This window comes from Hemitrygon akajei, chromosome 11, assembly GCF_048418815.1.
Source record: "Hemitrygon akajei chromosome 11, sHemAka1.3, whole genome shotgun sequence".
Taxonomy (NCBI): domain Eukaryota; kingdom Metazoa; phylum Chordata; class Chondrichthyes; order Myliobatiformes; family Dasyatidae; genus Hemitrygon; species Hemitrygon akajei.
The window spans coordinates 4,481,932-4,502,243 of record NC_133134.1 but is presented as its reverse complement, the minus strand read 5'-3'; the positions used below and the strand labels follow the sequence as shown (position 1 = coordinate 4,502,243).

The window sequence follows — 20,312 nt, the reverse complement described above, 5'->3', positions numbered from 1 at the left end:
GATAATCCCAGGAATGAAAGGGTTAACACATGGAGCATGTTTGATAGTATCAGCCTGTACTCGTTTGTGTTTGGAAAAATGAGGAGGGATCTCATTGAAACCTATCAAATATTGAAAGGCCTAGATAGAGTGATCATGGAGAGGATGTTTCCTATCGTGGGAGAGTCTAGAACTCGAGGGCACAGTCTCAGACATCCCTTTAGAAAAGAGATAAGGAGGAATTTCTTTAGCCAGAGGGTGGTGAATCTAGAATTCATTGCTGCAAGAGGGCTGTGGAGGCCAAGTAGTTGGGTAAATAAAGGTTTATAGGTTTATGATTAGTCAGGGTGTCAAAGGTTACAGGGAGAAGGCAGGAGAACGGGTTTGAGAGGGATAATAAATCAGCCATGGTGAAATGGTAGAGCAGACTCAATGGGCTGAATGGTCTAATTCTGCTCCTGTGTCTTATACAGGGAGTTTGGAAAGGGCAGATGAACAGAGGAAGTGGCAGAAGGGTGAGGATTATAGTGGTTATGAGAAGATCACTGAGGGTGTACAGATGGAGAGAGGGCATCTCGTGAAATAAGTGAAGCAGAAAGAAGTCAGAGTGGAAGACTACTTGCGGCAGCCCCCGGCACGTCCTCGGACGGAGTTGGTTGTTGACGTGAACGACACATTTCATTGTAATTTTCATTGCACATGTGACAAGTAAATCTGATCATTGGGTTTTCATTTTTGACAGTTTAGTTTTGTTTAATTTAATTTGAATCAGAATTTAAATGACAATTCTTCAGTTCATGCCCTGCCCTACCCTAATCTTGCGTGTTCACCTGATGAATGAGAAAATGTTGACCAGATGTAAATCTCCATAATCGTGTCTCATTTTCAAATTTTCAGGTTTGTGGATACAGGTGAAATGTCAGAAACTTTTCCTTACAGAACAAAAGCACTGTTTGCTTTTGAAGAGATCGATGGTGTAGATGTCTGTTTCTTTGGAATGCATGTACAGGAATATGGCTCTGACTGTCCAACTCCTAATACAAGGTACTGACATGTGATGCCTGCAGTTTGGTTAGCAGGTTGTTTGCTTACAGCCACATTTGCTTCATTTTTATGTACAGGACTGTGCAAAAATCTTAGGCACAGATATCTAACTGGCAGCCTAAGGCTTTTGCACAGTACTATAGTAATACTGCTGCCACAAAATAAAACAAATTTCATGACAAATGTGAGTGATTATAAACCTGATTTTGATATGGATTTCTATTGTGGACTGAGAGTGGGAGGGGGTAGAGGGAAATCATGGTTGGGAAAAGGGGGAGAGAGGAGAGGAGGGAACAGGAAGCACCAGAGAGACATTCTGTAATGATCAGTAAACCAATTGTTTGGAATCAAATGCCTTTGCCTGATGTCTCAGGGCTGGGTGTGTCTGCACTCACACCATGACCTGCCCCTGACACTCCTTCCGTGCCACTTGTCCTCCACCTATCCCAGGACATTCTACCCTTGCCATTCCCTGCATCCTTTGTTCCTGCCTCATTTACAGACGTGCTCTCTGCTTCACGTTGACAAATATGTGCTAAATATATATGTGCCTGAGACTTTTGCACAATACTGTGCACTGGGTAAAGGTCAGCAAATCATAAACACAAGTAGTTCTACAGATGCTGGAAATCCAGAGCAACACACAAAATGCTGGAGGATCTCAGCAGGTCAGGCAGCATCTATGGGGAAAAAATAAACATTCAACATTGCAGGCTGAGACCTGAGTCCTGTAGAAGGGTCTCAACCCGAAATGTTGACTGTTCATCTATTTCCATAGATGCTGCCTGACCTGCTGAGTTCTTCCAGTATTTTGTGTTTCTTTAGTGAAATACAGGTTCATTTCACCCAGCTTTAATGAACAAGATTCAGTTCAAACATTTTGAAATTTGAATGATGAAACAAAATAATTGTTATAGGAAAGATGTATTTTTACCCCAATAGTGTAAATCTGAGATATACAGATGGGTTGAATGGGAACCTTAATAGAGAGGTCAATAACTGGATTTAAAGTAAATAGTGGAAAGATTAAAGGGAGGCAGGGTAGAGCATCTTAACGGAGATGACGGTAACAGCCTTAAACTCTTGATAGGCTTATACTCAAAGCATTGTTGTCCCATTATCTGGAAAACTAATTAAGAGCAAGAGCGCGTAGTGAGACTAGAGAGCTGATTTTCAGCTGTCATGAACTTAATTCTACAGTAGACACTTTGTTTTCCCATTCTGCTGGGCCCTTTGTCTGACATTGTTGCTCTTGCAGGCGTGTGTACATATCATACCTCGACAGTATTCACTTCTTCCGCCCACGATGCCTGCGGACTGCAGTTTATCATGAAATCTTAATTGGTTACCTAGAGTATGTGAAAAAACTTGGGTAAGTTCCACTTTAGCATTTGGGAATTTAGTTACTTATTGTGTGTAATGATTTGTGTTATGGATATGCTGTGCCCTCTCTCCTATCTCATCTGTTATTCAAATGCATTCCCAATAGTCATACTTTTCCTAGTTCTTTTTATAGCTCATAAAATACTTTCATTACAATTAAATTTTCCTTGTTTATCCTGTTCCAAAATATTTTATTTTAAGCAACCTTCGACTTTTAAATGTGTTGATTTTGCTAGCAGTTAATGGGATGGTCCATAGCATAAAAAAAGATTATGGTCTAAACATTTCCTATCCACATACATTCTCAACATCATTAATGTAACTGCCTCAACTACCTCCTCTAGCAACTTGTTCCATATACTAACCACCCTTTGCATAAAGAAAATATTGCCCCTCAGGTTCCTATTAAATCTCTTCCTTCTCAACTTAAACCTATTTTCTCCAGTTTGTGATTCCCCAACCCTGGGAGAAAGACTGTGCACACTCACCTATCTGTGATACACTAGCTATAACTCAGTGAATTATTTATTTTGCCTCTGATTTACTGTTATGCACAGGTTTACACAAGGCCATATATGGGCATGTCCTCCCAGTGAAGGTGATGATTACATCTTCCACTGTCACCCAGCTGATCAGAAGATCCCCAAACCTAAACGGTTGCAGGAATGGTATAAGAAAATGCTGGATAAAGCATTTGCTGAGCGAATCATACATGATTACAAGGTTTGTTCTTTTATTAGTTGCCATGCTTTGTCTCAGTATATTCCAGTTGCTTTGTAATGCTGACCAATGGAGTCTTGTACAACCAATATTTGATCCTGACTTCTTGTGACTCTTACAGTCTGCTGTTCAAATATTCCAGCTCCCAAATGGAATAAGGATGAATCCTGGAAAAGCTACCCTTAAAGTAAAGCTTTGTCCAAATAAGCTGAACAATTATAATCCTATGTCTGTGTTAAAGTATTTGTTCAAACTACTTTAAGAGCAATCAGAACGAACTGGGTGTGGATTGTAACTGCTGAGGCTAGTCACTGTTCTCTGGGTAGCTACAAAGAACTTCAAGTTCAGAAATGGGAAATCCTATTTTCTGCTACTGAGAAAGGATTTATGATTATTCCAGCATGAGTCTTGAAGCTATTTGAGGTCCATGGATTTTACATTGCTGCCTGGGTGTTCATTGAAGCCCATGAAAGTGGAAAGGTTCATTTTTCTCTGTTGGATAATTTAAATACTTTCTTTTTACTTTCTCAAGTTTCTCTAACATGAGAGCTAGAACAACACACACAAAATGCTGGAGGAACTCTGCAGGTCGGGCAGCATCTATGGAGAGGAGTAAACAGTCAACGTTTCGGGCTGAGACCCTTCATCAGGACTGGAAAGGAAGGGTGAAGATGCCAGAATCAAAAGGTGGGGGGGATGGCATTGGAAGGAGACTAGCTGGAAGTTGATAGGTGAAGCCAGATGGGTGGGAAAGGTAAAGGGCTGGAGAAGGAGGAATCTGTTAGGAGAGGAGAGTGGACCAAAGGAGAAAAGGAGGGAGGAGGGGACCTAGGAAGATGTAATAGGCAGGTGAAGAGAAGTAAGAAGCCAGAAGGGGAAATAGAAGAAGAGGGGATGTGGGGTGTGAATTACCAGAAAGAGGAATTGATGTTCATGCCATCATATTGGAGGCTACTTAGACAGAATATGAGGTGTTGCTGCTCAACATGAGAGTGACTCATTATGGCAAAAGAGGAGGCATTGGACCAACATGTTGGAATGGGGATAGGAATTACTATGAGTGAGTCTGGAATTCCTGACTTTTAAATGTGTAACAATCAGAATGTTACTGCAGACGAAACTGTGATCTGGTATTCTATGGTACGGTGTTTCCTGGTCTGACATGTTTGAACTTGGCACCATTTGTTTGCAGAGTAGCCACCGGGGGGTGTTCATTAGCTGCATGAGCTGCCAAGCTTAGTTGTATTCACTTTTTTAAAACTATATTATATATGCATGCTTCAACAACTTTAAGTATAAAAGTAAGTACAATATAGCTATTTTTATCATGCAGCAGTAAATATATAGAGTGATCTTGCAAGTGTTTACCATGTTTGGGGATAGCCAGGGAAGAAGGAGGCAGTATTCACCATGTACACAGTGTTCATTAAGTTCAAGTTTATTGGCATTCAACTATATGCATATATACTGCCAAATGAAACAGTGTTCCTCCAGACCAGCACAGTACATATAACTAACACACACAACACATAAAGTACTATTACCACAAATAAATTAAGAAATAAAAGGTGCATTTGCAAAACAAGTTAAAAAAGTAAACAGTATAATGCTGCTGGGGCTTCAGACGTGATGAGACCTGGGTGGTGGCAGGGAGTTCAGTAGTCTCACTGCCTGGGGGAGGAAGCTGTTTCCCATCCTAACAGTCCTTGTCCTAATACCGCGGTGCCTCCTGCCTGATGACAGTGGGTCAAAGAGATTGTTGAGCAGATGGCAGGATCATTGACGATGCTAAGTACCCTGCTTACGCAGCACTCCTGATAAATATCTGATGGGTGGAAGAGAGACCCCAGTGATCCTTCAGCAGTCCTCACAATCCTTTGTAGGGTCTGGCAGTCATGCCTTGCAATTCATGTACCAGACAGTTAACGCAGCTGGTCAGGGCACTGCATGGTGCTTCTGTAAAAATTGGTTAGATTGGGGTGGGGGAGGGCTATTGTGCTTCCTTAAACTGAGAGGAGGTATTGAGGGACTGGGTGAGATAGCTGAACACAATGCTTTTCAGCAATAATTGAGGCATCTACTGTGGTTGAAGTGTGGTTCATTTCCTTATGCCTCAGCTTGAATTATCTCTTTCTCTTTCATCAAACCAATTCACTGAGTATCAAATGCAAAATCAATCAGAATCAGGTTTAATATCACTACATATGTCATGAAATTTGTTGTTTTGCACCAGAAATACATAATGTATAGATTACAATAAATAAGCAGTGCAAAAAGAGAGCAAAAGATGGTGAGGTAGAGTTCATGGATTCATTGTCCATTCAGAAATCTGATGGTGGAGGGGAAGAAGCAGTTTCTGAAATATTGAGTGTGTGTCTTCAGGCTTCTGTACCTCCACCTTGATGGTAGCAATGAGAAGACGGCATGTCCTGGGTGATGGTGGCCCATAATGATGGATGTCAGTTTTTTGAGCATCATCTTAAGGAGGTGTCCTCGATGGTGGGGAGGCTGCTGCCCGTGAAGGAGCTGGCCTTCATGGCTGGCCACCAAAAGAGCAAAGATAGTACATTTGAGCTGCTGACTTTTGCCATAATCAGTGTGCTTCTGTGTGAAATGTGTGTCTGTATTTTAAAATAACAGGACATTTCATTCTCTAACAACCCTTGAATATTTTCCACGAGTACATCCTTTACTATAGGCACTCCTATATAGGACAAGGCATGTCATTTGATGTTAATTTAGTTTTAATTTGCTACCAGGATATCTTCAAACAAGCAACAGAGGATCGACTGACCAGTGCAAATGAGTTGCCTTATTTCGAAGGTGATTTCTGGCCCAACGTACTTGAAGAAAGCATAAAAGAGCTGGAGCAGGAAGAAGAAGAACGGAAAAGAGAGGAGAACAGCATTCCTAGTGAAACCCCAGATGTGAGTGTTAAGAAGTGACTGATATGAAATTCATGGATATTAAACTTGCATGGAATGTTTGTTTTAACTCTTTGGTTACAAGCCGAATAGCAGCAAGCGAGTCAATCCAGCCTACTCTCTCATACCTAATGTTTTACAGTTTACTGTTTCATCAGTTCCTTATTCACACTTGCAATATACTGTGAATGCTGGAAATCTGGAAAAAATTCCAGCAATCGGTTCAATTCCTGCCACTGTCTGTAAGGAGTTTGTACATTCTCCTAGTGACTGTATGGGTTTCCTCCGGGTGCTCCAGTTCCCTCCCACATTCCAAAGATGGACGGGTTATCATTAGTAAGTTGTGGGCATCCTATGTTAGTGCCAGAAGTGTGGTGACACTTGTGTGCTATTCCCAGTACATCCTCAGACTGTTTCAATGTATGCGTGAGAAACAAAACTAATATTTAATCCTTGAAATAAAAAGAGAACAAATCAAATCAGCCAGCAGCTATGGAGAGAAACAAAAACAGTGCTTCTCTTTCTCTTAGGAACTTGTGAACCATGTGTCCCATTGATGATGAGTTTATTGATATTGACCAGAAGTTCATTAACTCGGTTATCATTTGTAGAAGAAAAATATAGTATTTTAAACTGATTGAAATACTCCTCTAGTCTGTGTTTTGGTATTTGGACTTGTGTTAATTTGGATCTCGGGGGATTTGGTCAAACGATGGATGTTTGAAGTTCAACATTACAGCAGTTGCATGAGACCAATAGTTCTGATGGTGAGGAATTTGTCAGTGAGCAACACATCCTGTTTCACAAAGTGCAGAGTACTTTGTACAGGCAGCATACTCATGGAGATAGTTCATACTCGTACCACTCAGGAATATTCAGTTGCAACAGTAGTGATGCAACAGAGAAAACTTACAAGGATATTGCTGAGACCTGAAGACCTGAGTGAGGGAAAGTTGAATGGGTAGGACTTTATTCTGTGGAGCATAGGAGAAAGAGGAGAGATTTTATAGAGGTAGACAAAATTATGAGGGGCATAGAAAGGGTAAATGCAAGCAGGCTTTTTTTTTTACTGAGGTTGGATAAGACCACAACTAGAAGTCATGGGTTAAGGGTGAAAAGTGAAATATTTAAGAGGAACTTTAAGGGTAATTTCTTCACTCAGAGGGTGGTGAGATTGTGACTCAAGCTTGCCAGCACAAGTGGTGGATGTGGATTTGATTGAGAGAAGTTTAGATAAGTACATGGATGGGCCAGGTCTGGTGGGCTGTGGTCTGAGTGCGGGTTAATGGAGCTAGGCAAGTAAATAGTTCAGCACGGACTAGATGGGCTAAAGGACCTGTTACTGTGCTGTAGTGTTCTATGACTCTCTATAATTATCTAAATTGAAAACAACAGATGTTCATTTGTGTGCTGTACCTGGGTAGAGTGGCCAACTCCTGTCAGAGACCTGTGGGCTCTGCATGATCACTGTGTGTGTGGGTTAATACAGACAGGGCAAGTTCATATTCCTTTAACAGAAGTGCTTTTAAGTATTCAGAATGCAAGCATGAATATTAACTGTGTAAGTACATCAGAAGACAGTAAAACTGTAAGAAATCTCTGTTAAAAAGATTGCTGTGCAATGCAGCAAATTGTTTCAATGCCTGTTTTCTTTTCTAGGGAAAGAAAGGAGACAGCAAAAATGCAAAGAAAAAGAACAACAAGAAAACCAACAAGAATAAAAGCAGCATTAGTCGAGCTAACAAGAAAAAACCCGGAATGCCGAATGTAGCTAATGACTTGTCGCAGAAGCTGTATGCCACAATGGAAAAGCATAAAGAGGTACTGACTGCATGCGAGATGTAGACTTGGCCAACCCAAACAGTTGTTTTGTCTTCCCAATTTGTTCTTCTTTCCCAAAGCACTACTGGCAGTTGTGCTTCTGCTGAATATTTAAAAAGTTAACCTCTGGGGTGAAAGGGATTGTAATCAGGTAACCTCCATGGTGAAGGGTACATATGGCAGAACTGGTCATCCCCTCATTCAGGTAGTTTGCTGATAGTCAGTATCATTGCTTAGAATGGAACGAGAACCTCTTGAGGATGTCAAGAGAGATGGAGCACATTCCACCAAGAAACGAGCATCAAGAGAATTCTGGAGAACCTGTCGTATTAGATTTCAAATTTATAAATAATACTGCTTAATTATATTATACCTCACCAGTTATTCCTTATCTCTGCATAACTGTTGCAGCTTTATTTGTTACTGTAGTTAGTCAATGCTGAGTTCCCAGCAACTGACATATTCAGTGGATCTAATTAATATCAGAGAATGTATACAATATACAACCTTAAATTTTCACTCTCCAAAGACATCCTCAAAACAGAAGAAAATAACTCCTTCCACAGCGAGAAGGGGGTCAGGCAGTCACTGTTTGAATGTTAAAGTCACAGTCTAAGGCGTTGCTTTTTATTTCAAGTTCCCCAACTTGAGAATCGGCAGCAAACTTGCTCACCATTGACAGAGAGAGAGATCACTGGAGTGCAGAGACCTCTGACAGCCTTTGTCGCTATCCCAATGTACCAGCTCCCTATGACACTTCAGTTCATGACACCAGCAAGAATTCGTGTCCACAGGGCCGTGCAAGGCTGCAACCCGAAGGTGCCCGACTTCAGGCTACACTTGACGTATTTAAAAATCTTTAGGTGTTGTGTGAGACAGACAGAAAAAGTGACAGGTAAAGAGGAAATAATTGCCTTATCTCTTGCTAAGAGTGGACAGCCAGAGACTTTTTCCCAGGGTGGAAGTAGCTAAAACAAAGGACATAACTTTAGGGTGATTGGAGCAAAATATAAGGGGGCTGTTGGAGGTAGGTTTTCTACACAGGGAGTGGTGAGTGTGTGCTGGGGGTGATGGTAGAGGCAGATACATTAGGGGCACTTAAGAATTGAGGGTTATGTAGGAGGGAAGGGTTAGATTGACCTTGTTAAAAGGTCAGAATAACATCATGGGCTGAAGGGCCTGTACTATACTATGTTCTAGTAAAAGTACAGCTTCTTTATAACTATAATGATTCCCTCAGGACAATTTTAAATCTAGTACAGAATCCTCACTTCACAGATACTGTTTTATAGAGTATCTGACAGGAGTCAAGAACCAGGTTTATGCCTTTAAACTCTACCTTCAGTCATCATGTCTGTACTTTACCACGTTCTCTAGTCCAAGATTGGTACTGGATTATTCTAAAAAGGTACCAAAATTAATCTTCAGGAAGATAGGTTCTTAAAGAAAAACCTTCAACCCTTCCCCAAGAAACTTCCTACTAGAATGTTCAGCAGCTTCACTTTTCTGTGTGAGCAACAGGTAGTTCTGTGGGGTCTGAGTTACTGTGCTTCTGCTTGTAAAGGATGTGCTATAAGACTATAGAATATAGGAGTGGAATTAGGAACAAAAAATTAATCCAAAAAATTGCTGAGATCCCTTTATTTATTTGGGATACTAAGGCAATTAACTGGGGCAAAAGACTGCTGCAAACAGGTTCTAGCTAGTGTCAGTCACGTGCACTTATGTGGCCTTTAGACACTAAAACATGCTTAGAGTGTCATTTGCGAGTTTGCGTTCAAAAAGCAGTGAGTTTTGTCACTGATAGTTGGCAAGAAATAAGCAGAAAGACGATTCAGAACTTTTTTGCTCACTGTGGTTTCAAGCATTCAGGCCTGGAGAAGACAGAACCGGCCAGAAGTGAAAATAAAACAATATCACTACTTAAAGAAGTTAGGAACTATGAAGAATTTGAAGGTATCAGCAATCATCTTGAATGTTACAATGAAAATGAAGATTTGGGGGAATGAATCGTTAAAAGCATTATATGAGGGCAGTCCATTATCTACTCTGGGTCGTTAAAAGCATTATATGAAGGCAGTCCATTATCTACTCTGGGTGTTTGCACTGATTTTGTTCACTGTATCCACACATCGATAACTATTAGGAACTAATACACAGTTTTATACTACTGTAGTACTATTGGTGGTATTCTCATTTGTTCTGTATTTCATTTAAGTACATAATTTGTAATTCATTTTGTCTCTTTTATACCTTGTCTTTTTAACTTATTTCCATGAAATTTTGGTTAATTGGGGCAGCCACTTAATTGGCACAAAATGTACTGGTCCTGGTGTACTCCAATTAAGCGGAATCCACTGTACGTATTTAAATACTCAAAATCCAAGATTGTTCAGTGTCATTTGCAGTACACATGTAAAGGAAAACAAAATAGTTATTACTCCAGCTTCGATGCAGCACAAAAAGAGCATGATAAAATAGAGAACACAATAATAAAAAACAATAAATAGACTGATGACACAGCCATAGTGGGGTGTGTCAGGAATGGACAGGAGGAGGAGTTTAGGAAACTGATACAGGACTTTATGATATGGTGCAACTCAAACTACCTGCGTCTCAATATCACCAAGACCAAGGAGATGGTGGTGGACTTTAGGAGATCTAGGCCTCATATGGAGCCAGTGATCATTAATGGAGAATGTGTGGAGCAGGTTAAGACCTACAAGTATCTGGGAGTACAGTTAGACGAGAAGCTAGACTGGACTGCCAACACAGATGCCTTGTGCAGGAAGGCACAGAGTCGACTGTACTTCCTTAGAAGGTTGGCGTCATTCAATGTCTGTAGTGAGATGCTGAAGATGTTCTATAGGTCAGTTGTGGAGAGCGCCCTCTTCTTTGTGGTGGCGTGTTGGGGAGGAAGCATTAAGAAGAGGGACGCCTCACGTCTTAATAAGCTGGTAAGGAAGGCGGGCTCTGTCGTGGGCAAAGTACTGGAGAGTTTAACATCGGTAGCTGAGCGAAGGGCGCTGAGTAGGCTACGGTCAATTATGGAAAACTCTGAACATCCTCTACATAGCACCATCCAGAGACAGAGAAGCAGTTTCAGCGACAGGTTACTATCGATGCAATGCTCCTCAGACAGGATGAAGAGGTCAATACTCCCCAATGCCATTAGGCTTTACAATTCAACCGCCAGGACTTAAGAACTTTTTAAAAGCTATTATTAATGCTTTTTGAGATAGTGATTTAGATGCATATCATATTTTTTACTGAGTTAAGTATTGTATGTAATTAGTTTTGCTACAACAAGTGTATGGGACATTGGAAAAAAAGTTGAATTTCCCCATGGGGATGAATAAAGTATCTATCTATCTATCTATCTATCTAGAAATGCATAAGTGAACTTGAGTGTGTGTGTGTGTGTGTGTATTCTCTCTATCCCCTTTCCCTCCTTCCTTTCTCCCTCTCCTCCGTTCTGTCCCCTCTCTCTCACATTGTACGTCCATAAAGTGACACTAGGCACAGGAGTATTTGTACCTAAGGTGTCTCTGATAAAGTGGTGGTGGTTGGGGTGTGGAGGGGTGGGTTAGTGGGTGGAGGTGTTGATCAGCCCCACTGCTTAGGGAAAGTAACACTTTTTGAGTCTGTTGATCCTGGTGGATTACCTTAAAGTGCACTGAATTTGCAGCTAGCATTAATGTTCAGAGCTGTGTTGATGCCAGTCTTTGCTGTTCCTTGTTTTTCAGGTATTTTTTGTTATCCATTTCCACGCCGGGCCAGTGGTGAATACCTTACCGTCTGTTGTGGACCCTGACGCACTGCTGAGCTGTGATCTGATGGACGGCCGTGATGCTTTTCTGACCCTGGCCAGGGACAAACACCTGGAGTTCTCCTCGCTGCGGCGTGCAAAATGGTCCACCATGTGTATGCTGGTGGAGTTGCACAATCAAGGCCAGGACCGGTTCGTTTACACATGTAATGAGTGCAAGCACCACGTGGAAACACGGTGGCACTGCACGGTCTGTGAGGTAAGACCATAACTCCTACTCTTCCTTAGTGCTCTGGGTCAAAAGACCCTCAAACCTTAGTCACTTGTGCCACTCTGAAAGCAAGAGAGGTGTGCATTACCAGCTTAGTTTGTTGGTCAGACCTCATTTGGGTCTTTGTGAGCAGTTCTAAGGTCCCATATCTAACACAGGATATGCTGCCATTGGAGACGGTCCTGACAAGGTTCATGAGAATGATCCCAAGAATTAAAGGGTTAACGAATAAGGAGTGTTTGATGGCCAGAGGGTGGTGAATCTGGAATTCATTGCCACAGATAGCAGTGGAAGCCAAGTCATTAGGTATATTTAAAACAGAGGTTGATAGGTTTTTGGTTTGTTAGGGTGTCAAAGGGTACGGGGAGAATGGGCTTGAGAGGGATAATAAATCAGACATTATCGAATAGTGGAGCAGACTCGATGGGCCAAATGGCCTAATTACTGCTCCTATTGCTTATGGTGTAGTGACTAATGACAGAACCGTACATCAATATTCATGTGAGCTGACACCTACTCAACTCAATGGGAAGCACTGAGTATTATCTGCGGAGTCACAGAAACAAGGAGAAAGTTGGCCAGGGATCATTACACATTCACTACGTACATCTTGAACATGGCTGGAGATAGGAGGGGTTCCCTGTGCCCTTATCCCAATGGCCAGAAGAAGTGACTGAATGCCACCAATCTTTTCATTCTTCTGTGTACAGTCATTACCTTGCAATATTCTTTCCAGAATACCAACATTTTGAAGTGAATTGATTCCTGATATGGAGAAAGTTGATATTTACACATGTGCTATACTAAATTCAAAATCAGGTTTAATATCACTGGCATATCTTGTGAAATTTGTTATTTTGTGGCAACAAAACATTGCAATACATACTAAAAATATATAAATTATAACAAGAAGTATACATTAAAAATTACATTAAGTGAGTTGTGCAAAAATAGTGACATAGTGTTCGCGGGTTCATTGTCCATTCAGAAATCTGATGGAGGGGAAGAAGCTGTTCCTGAAACGTTGAGTGTGGGTCCTCAGGCTCCTGTGCCTCCTCTTTGATAGTAACACTAACAAGAGGGAATGTCCTGGGCGATGGGGGTCCTTAACAATGGAAGCTGCCCTTTTGAGGCATCTCTGGGGAGGCTGGTGCCATTGATGGAAGTGGCTGAGTTTACAACTTTCTGCAGGATTTCCGATCCTGTGCCATTCTTCTCTTGGATACTGTTGCAGTTCTTATTATTTATTTAGAGATACAGCATGGTAACAGGACTTTCTGACCCAATGAGATTTGATTATTTGCTGTAATGCACTGTTTCATTTTTCTTTCTTTCCCCATGCCCAGGATTACGACCTGTGTGTTAACTGCTACAATGTGAAAGGCCACGAACACAAAATGGTTAAATGGGGCCTGGGCTTGGACGACGAGAGCAGTAACCAACCTGACCCGCTTTCCAAGAGCCCGCAGGAGTCTCGGCGGCTCAGCATCCAGCGCTGCATCCAGTCCTTGGTTCACGCCTGTCAGTGCCGCAACGCCAACTGCTCGCTGCCGTCCTGCCAGAAGATGAAGCGGGTGGTCCAACACACGAAGGGCTGCAAGCGCAAGACCAACGGGGGCTGCCCTGTGTGTAAGCAGCTCATCGCCCTCTGCTGTTACCACGCGAAGCACTGCCAAGAGAATAAGTGCCCCGTGCCATTCTGCCTCAACATCAAACACAAGCTGCGGCAGCAGCAGCTGCAGCACCGGCTGCAGCAGGCACAGATGCTGCGCCGGAGGATGGCCACCATGCAGCGTGGGAACGTTCCTCAGCAGAGCCTGCCTTCTCCTACCTCAGCCGCACCAGTTACCCCCACCGGACAGCAGCCCGGCACGCCCCAGACGCCCCAACCCCAACCCCAGACCCCGCCATCGGGCAACCTGCCCAGCGGATTCCCCAACCCGCCCAGGACTCAGCCCCCTAGCACCGCCGTCTCGCAGGGGAAGCCTGCTGGCCAGGCGGCAGCCCTCCCCCAGGCCCCGGCCCCTCAGCCACCACCGGCCGCCGCACTGGAGGTGGCCCGGCAGATCAAACTGGAGGCCCAGCAGCAGCACCACCTCTACCAGATGGCCAGCATGAACAATGGGCTGGGCATGGCGCGGCAGAACGCGATGGGCCAGCAGATGGGGCCCGCCGGTCAGATGCCACCCGTCAGCATGAAGGTAGCCCGTCTGCCAGTGGGTCAGGTCATGCCAGGGACTCAGCCAGCGCAGTGGCCGCAGGGAACGACGCTCTCGCAGCCCCAGCCCCAGCCCCAGCCCCTGCCAGCAGGCGTGCCCCGGAGCAGCGTGCAGATGACGGCACCGCAGACATCGGCGGGCCAGAGGATGCCGGGAGCCCAACAGCCGCCTCGCAACAATGTCTCGCCCAATGCTCTGCAGGACCTCCTCCGGACCCTCAAGTCTCCGAGCTCCCCTCAGCAACAGCAGCAGGTTCTCAACATCCTCAAATCCAATCCCCAGCTCATGGCGGCCTTCATCAAGCAACGAACAGCCAAGTACCAGGCCAGCCAGCCCGGTCTGCAGTCTCAGCAACCCCCAGGCAGGGTGCAGGCGGCGGGCATGCACGCTCAGCCGGGCATCCTGAACCCCATGCAGCCTGGTGCCCAACGACCTGCCTTATCCCCACAGCAGCAAGGTTTGGCGGGCATGAATGCCCAGGGCCAGACCATGGGTATGATGAACCCTGGACACAATGCCAGCCTGTCAGCCCTGAGCCCACAGTACCGGGACCTGTTCATCAGGAGGCAGCTGATTCCGCAGCAGCAAGGCGCCACCATGACCGGAGCGATGGCGGGCCACACGCAGTTCCAGCAACCGCAAGGACCGGCGTACCCGCAAGGTGTAGCTCAACAACGCGTGCAGCAGCAGCACCTGCCCATGCAGGCTGGGCCAATGGGGCAGATGGGGCAGATGGCCCAGCTGAGCCAGTCCGGGATGGGGGCGGAGGGGGCGCCTAGCATCCAACAGGCCCTGCAGCAGAGGATTCTCCAGCAGCAGCAGTTAAAGCAGCAGCAGCTGAGCTCGCCAGGACAGCCTAACCCCATGAGCCCCCAGCAGCACATGCTCTCAGGACAGCCACAGTCATCCCACCTCCAGAACCAGCAGATCGGCAACCAGGTGCGGTCTCCACAGCCAGTGCCCTCTCCGCGGCCCCAGTCACAGCCTCCGCATTCCAGCCCTTCGCCCAGGATACAGCCACAGCCATCCCCCCACCACGTCTCCCCACAGACCGGCTCCCCGCACCCCGGACTAGCAGCGCCCCAGGCTAACCCCATGGATCAGGGACATTTTAACACCCCGGAACAGAGTGCAATGCTTCCACAACTGACTAATCCTAGCATTAGTGCTATACACAGCGCCACTGGTGACTTAGGACTGGGCGCTGACACCTCTAGCCTAACGAGCTCCACCATTACATGTGACACACTAGAAAAATTTGTGGAAGAAAACTTGTAGCATTTTGGGAGAAGTTTATCCTGATAATTTTTGTACTGAAAATTTCAGCTGTCTGGGGACACACAACCCCAAGAAGAAACTGCAACTTCCTGAGACTTTGAGGGTTGATTTGCTGTTGAATACAAAGAATATATTTTTTGTTCAGACTGGTTGCACATTCTGCTTGAGTTTTGCTTTTTCATTTTGTTTCCTGTTTCCCTTTGTTGCTAATGCCTGATTTTTTTTAATGAAAATGAATGCATTCATTATATTATTCATATTTTTTATTTTGTACTTTTCAGACTTTAAGCATTTTTGTGTTTAAAAACTGGGAAAAGTTTTCCTAAGAAATGCAACATATAATGTATACCAATAATTTTCTGCCGTGTTCTGGGAAGGTTTTCTATAGTGAAGTCTGTGCGGGCGTTTCAAGTATTGAATTTGTATAGATAGGAATAGACCATTGCACACATGTACCGGCTGAAGCCAAACCTTGTCTTGCAGATGTAGAAATTGTTGCTTTGTTTCATGATAAACTGGTTTTAGTGAAACTAGGATGATCACTGATAGATTGTGGTGATTTTAATAGAAGAGCTATCTTTCCTTTTCCTTCTCCATTCTCTGTGAAACTTGAAATGAGAAGAAAGCAATTATAGTGTAAATCATGCAAGTTATATAATTACTATAAATAAGGAAACAAAACTCTCAATCACTGTATAAACTGGTTAAAACTCATTTCTTACTTATATACCATATTGTTAAATAAACTGTGTGCAACAGAAAACAGGTTTGTATTTCTTTAGTATTTAAAGCAATGTTTTTTAAAAAAATAAAAGGGAGTATATGTTTAAATATCCCTCTTTGAGCCCCGTTAAAGGCGTTGATTAATTCCACCAAGAGTGAAGAACTCAAAATCCAGTTTCTAGAATTGCGTTTACTTTTCCAATGGTGTTTATAATTGAGACGCCTGTATTTGCTCCATGATCCCAGTCACAGGAAGACGGGCACAAACGTTTAATATCACACAGATCTCACATGTACGCATGCGGATTAGCCCGCATACACACAACTGTGTAAGTTCACACACAGAAAACCATCCACACCTGCACACTACCTTCCACAAGACCAGCAGAAATAAGGAGTCTCTTCATCCTGTGATTTGGAAGCTCCATCTTCAGCTCACCTCAAACTCAGTAACTTGTCTTTGCTTCAACTATTCTTTAGTAAGAAATAAAATTCTGTAATGCCACGATTTTTATACAGTGTGTAAGGTTTGAAGTGTGATTTCAGGCAGCCTTAATTTATCTTGCTAATTGTGTAAAGGATGTGGCTGCTGGGACAGTCACTGCCTTCATCAGATTACGTAATTCCTTTTTGTGTCTGAGCTGCCTGCACGTAGGTGTTTATGCAAATTCAGTAAAGTACTCATCTGTGGTGAGTTAGAATATTGCAATCTGGTGCCCTGACACTGGGTACATTCAATTTCAGATGCTTGCTGTGTGTTGGGTTTTCCTTCTGAGTCTATACTTCTGGTTGAGTTTCTTTTGTTTAATGTACATTGAAGAACAGATGCAGCTTGCCTTCACTTGGTTCCTGGCATACTTGTTTAATAAGTTGCAAGATCCCCTTCATTTGACCTACTTAGACTACATTTAAAATCTATGAAAATAAAACTTGTGTTATTGGATCATGTGTATAAAATTCTGCAGCAATTTTGTACTTATTTCTCCCTTCTCACTCCTGGTTAGCTCGATTTCAGTGATACCGTAGCTTTCTAAAGGTTTTGACCAAGTGTTTGTGGTATCTGGTCTTGTTTTTATGTGCATTTTCTTTCTTCAGGACCTTCATTTTGCAGGGTTTCATAGTTTTGCTCTGCTCTTGAGAAGTTTTCTTTTGATTCCGAGCCAATATTTTAGAATTAACATGAGTATGATGAAGGGTCTTGGCCTGAAACGTTATATCCATAGGTGCTGCCGAGTTATTCAGAGATACAGTATGCTATCGGCCTAATGAGCCACACCGCCTATTTAATCCGAGCCTATTCATGGGATAATTTACAATGAGCAATTAACCTACCAACCAATAGGTCTTTGGACTGTGGGGGAGAAACCGGAGAATGTGGTGGATATACTCGCAATTATGTGGAGAACATACAAATTCCTAACAGACAGTATAGGATTTGAACTCTGAACTTCAGATTGCCCCGAGCTGTAATAACATTGTATTAACCACTGTGCTATTGTGGCGTGCCTTGGTGAGTTCCTCCAGCATTTTGTGTGTGTTGAACACAAGCCAAATCTGCTTAATTCTCCTCATAACAAACTAGGAATCAATCTAATGAATTGTTATTACACCTCTGTGGCAAGTTCTAACGTTGTTGGAGGTAAGGAGATCAGCAGTAGCGATTAGGTTTTATTTGCACCTATTATAGGATAGAGAGAATTACATCATCATGAGATGAAATTTGAATGGAAAGTCTCCAAAAAAAATCACAATTTGCTTTAAAACCTTCATCTTTTCATGAATTTAGGTGCTGCACAACGCTATTACAGCAGGGGGTGTCAGATTAAAATTCCAGCACCATCTGTAAGGAGTTGGTATGTTCTCACTGTGAACGCGTGGGTTTCCTCCGGGTACTCCAGTTTCCTCCCACAGTCCAAAGACCTACCAGTCAGTAGGATAATTGGTCATTGTAAATGGTCCTTTGATTAGGGTTAAATAGGTAGGTTGCTGTGTGGTGCAGCTAGTTGGGCCAGAAGGTCTGATTCCACGCTGTATTTAAATACAGTAAATAATATAAATAAAATATTTTTATGATATTGTGCATGGCAGTAATGTGTTTATCAAAATGGGAAATAGTAAGTTGAGCATTTCGATTAAATAGTGAACAGGAATGGTAAGGTAAGCACATTAACATTTTTGTTCACATGATTTGCATCTGCAGAATCACTTGTGTTTGGAAGAGATTGTGCTCAGTTCAGTTGTATAGTTCGCGGTTTATTTTTATCTGATGTCTTTAACGTAAAACTTGCAGGATGGTTCATTTGGAGCATTATTTGACACTATAGAAACCTGTGCAACTTGCCTCAGTGAAGCCCCTGCAGCTAACAATAATTAGGGACTACTCAAGGAAAAAGAAGAGTCCTATTGCTTGCTTACGTGTATTCGTTGTTTTACTATTAATAAAAATATAAAACCCAGATTAAAATAAATGAGGATTTCAAAATGTCCAATTTCATGTGTTCTTGCAACCATCAAGTCAACATGAGACATTCCCTGTGAAAACATACCACTGCTCTTGGGTTGTAAGAAGTCATTCATGGCTTCATTTGGCGGTAAACGTGATCTTTCTATTTTTTTTAATGGGTAGGGCTTTTAAGAACTGAGGGACAGTACTACATGCCATGTACCAATGACATTTTTGCTCATCATCGTGGGCACATGTTCCATAGGTTCACCGCTCCTGGGTAAATGTGACTGAGACAAAGATCTTCGTCTTATTAACTCGTCCACTAGATATCTATGCATATTATCAGTGAATTTAGCTTAACTGAATATTTCTTTTATTTTTAATTCAAAGACCTGGATGAGCCCCAGATGGATGAAATAACAGCAGATGTGATAGACAGGTAAAGTAAAAGATCCATCTACAGTACTGTGTGAAAGTCTTAGGCACATATTTTAAAAAAACAAAAAAATTGATGTTAAAAATAATTAAATGAAAAGCTAAATATAAAAAAATCTATAAAGAGCAGTAAACAGTAAAAAGCTAAATCAAACTAATATTCAGCTTTACCACCCTTTGCCTTTAAACCTGTATCAATTGTCTTAGTTCTCATGCAGTTTTACAAGAAAATTGGCTGGTAGGTTGTTCCGAGCATCTTGAAGAAGATGCCACAGTTCTTCTCAGACCTTGGCTGTCCTGCTTGCTTTTATCTCTCCAGGTAATCCCAGACAGCCTCAATGATGTTGAGATCAGGGCTCTGCAGAGGCCACACCATCTGAAACCATATTTTTAAAAAATCTAGGGTGCCTAAGACTTTTGCTCAGATCCTTTCTCCAGCTCAGAAGTTCAAAATAAATATTATAAAATTACATACATGTCACCATATACAACCCTGAGGTTCACTGTCTTGCAGGCATTCACAACCAGTCAACTACTTTCAAGTGAAACTTCTGATGAAGGGTCTTTGACCTGAAACGCTGCCTCTGTTGCTCTCCCCATAGATGCAGCCTCACTTGCTGAGAATTTCCAGGATCTTCTTCAAGAACCTTGAATTTCAAGTTTAATTATCATTCAACCATATATGAATATAGCCAAGCAAAACAGCGTTCCTCTGGGGCTGAGGTGCAAGACAGTCCAGCACACTGCAAATGGCACATGTGATTATAATTTTAGAAAAACATACAGACACCAAGGGGAGAAAAAAATTGTAGAAAAGCAGTTCAGCAGTGATGCCACAGTGCTGAGCAGAAAGAAGATGAGAAGGCTGTTGTGGTATGTGATGTTGATATTGGTAGAAGTAGGGTAGCAGATGTGTAATGCAAAAATACAATTCCATCCATCACCCCTATCCAGATGTGTTTTCCTGGCAAAGGAGGTAGTTTATGAGAAGCAGAAACAATTATTGTCAAAAGTCAAAGTAAACTTTATTATCAAAGTATGTAAACACTCTGTGGCCACTTTATTAGGTACATCTGTATACCTGCTCAATTATGCAAATATCTAATCAGTTAATCATATGACAGCAACTCGACGCATAAAAGCATCCAGACACGGTCAAGAGGTTCAGTTATTTTTCAGACCAAACATCAGAATGGGGAAGAAAAGTGATCTAAGTGATTTTGAACATAAAATGATTGTTGGTGCCAGACAGGGTGGTTGGAGAATCTCAGAAACTGCTTATCTCCTTAGGGTTTTCACA

At 42.7% G+C, this 20,312-nt stretch overlaps 1 protein-coding gene across 3 annotated transcripts in view; it reads left to right on the top strand.

Moving 5' to 3' along the window:
- The window catches only part of crebbpb (CREB binding protein b), a 161,525-nt gene extending 145,286 nt beyond the window's left edge, over positions 1-16,239 (top strand). For all 3 annotated transcript variants that reach the window (XM_073060085.1, XM_073060086.1, XM_073060083.1), the window contains exons 25-31: positions 877-1,023; positions 2,282-2,395; positions 2,964-3,129; positions 5,886-6,053; positions 7,710-7,871; positions 11,618-11,899; positions 13,258-16,239. In XM_073060085.1, the coding sequence (XP_072916186.1) occupies positions 877-1,023; positions 2,282-2,395; positions 2,964-3,129; positions 5,886-6,053; positions 7,710-7,871; positions 11,618-11,899; positions 13,258-15,408 (3,190 nt within the window). In that variant the 3' untranslated portion in view covers positions 15,409-16,239. The remainder of the gene's footprint in view (positions 1-876; positions 1,024-2,281; positions 2,396-2,963; positions 3,130-5,885; positions 6,054-7,709; positions 7,872-11,617; positions 11,900-13,257) is intronic.
- Positions 16,240-20,312: the final 4,073 nt, after the last annotated feature.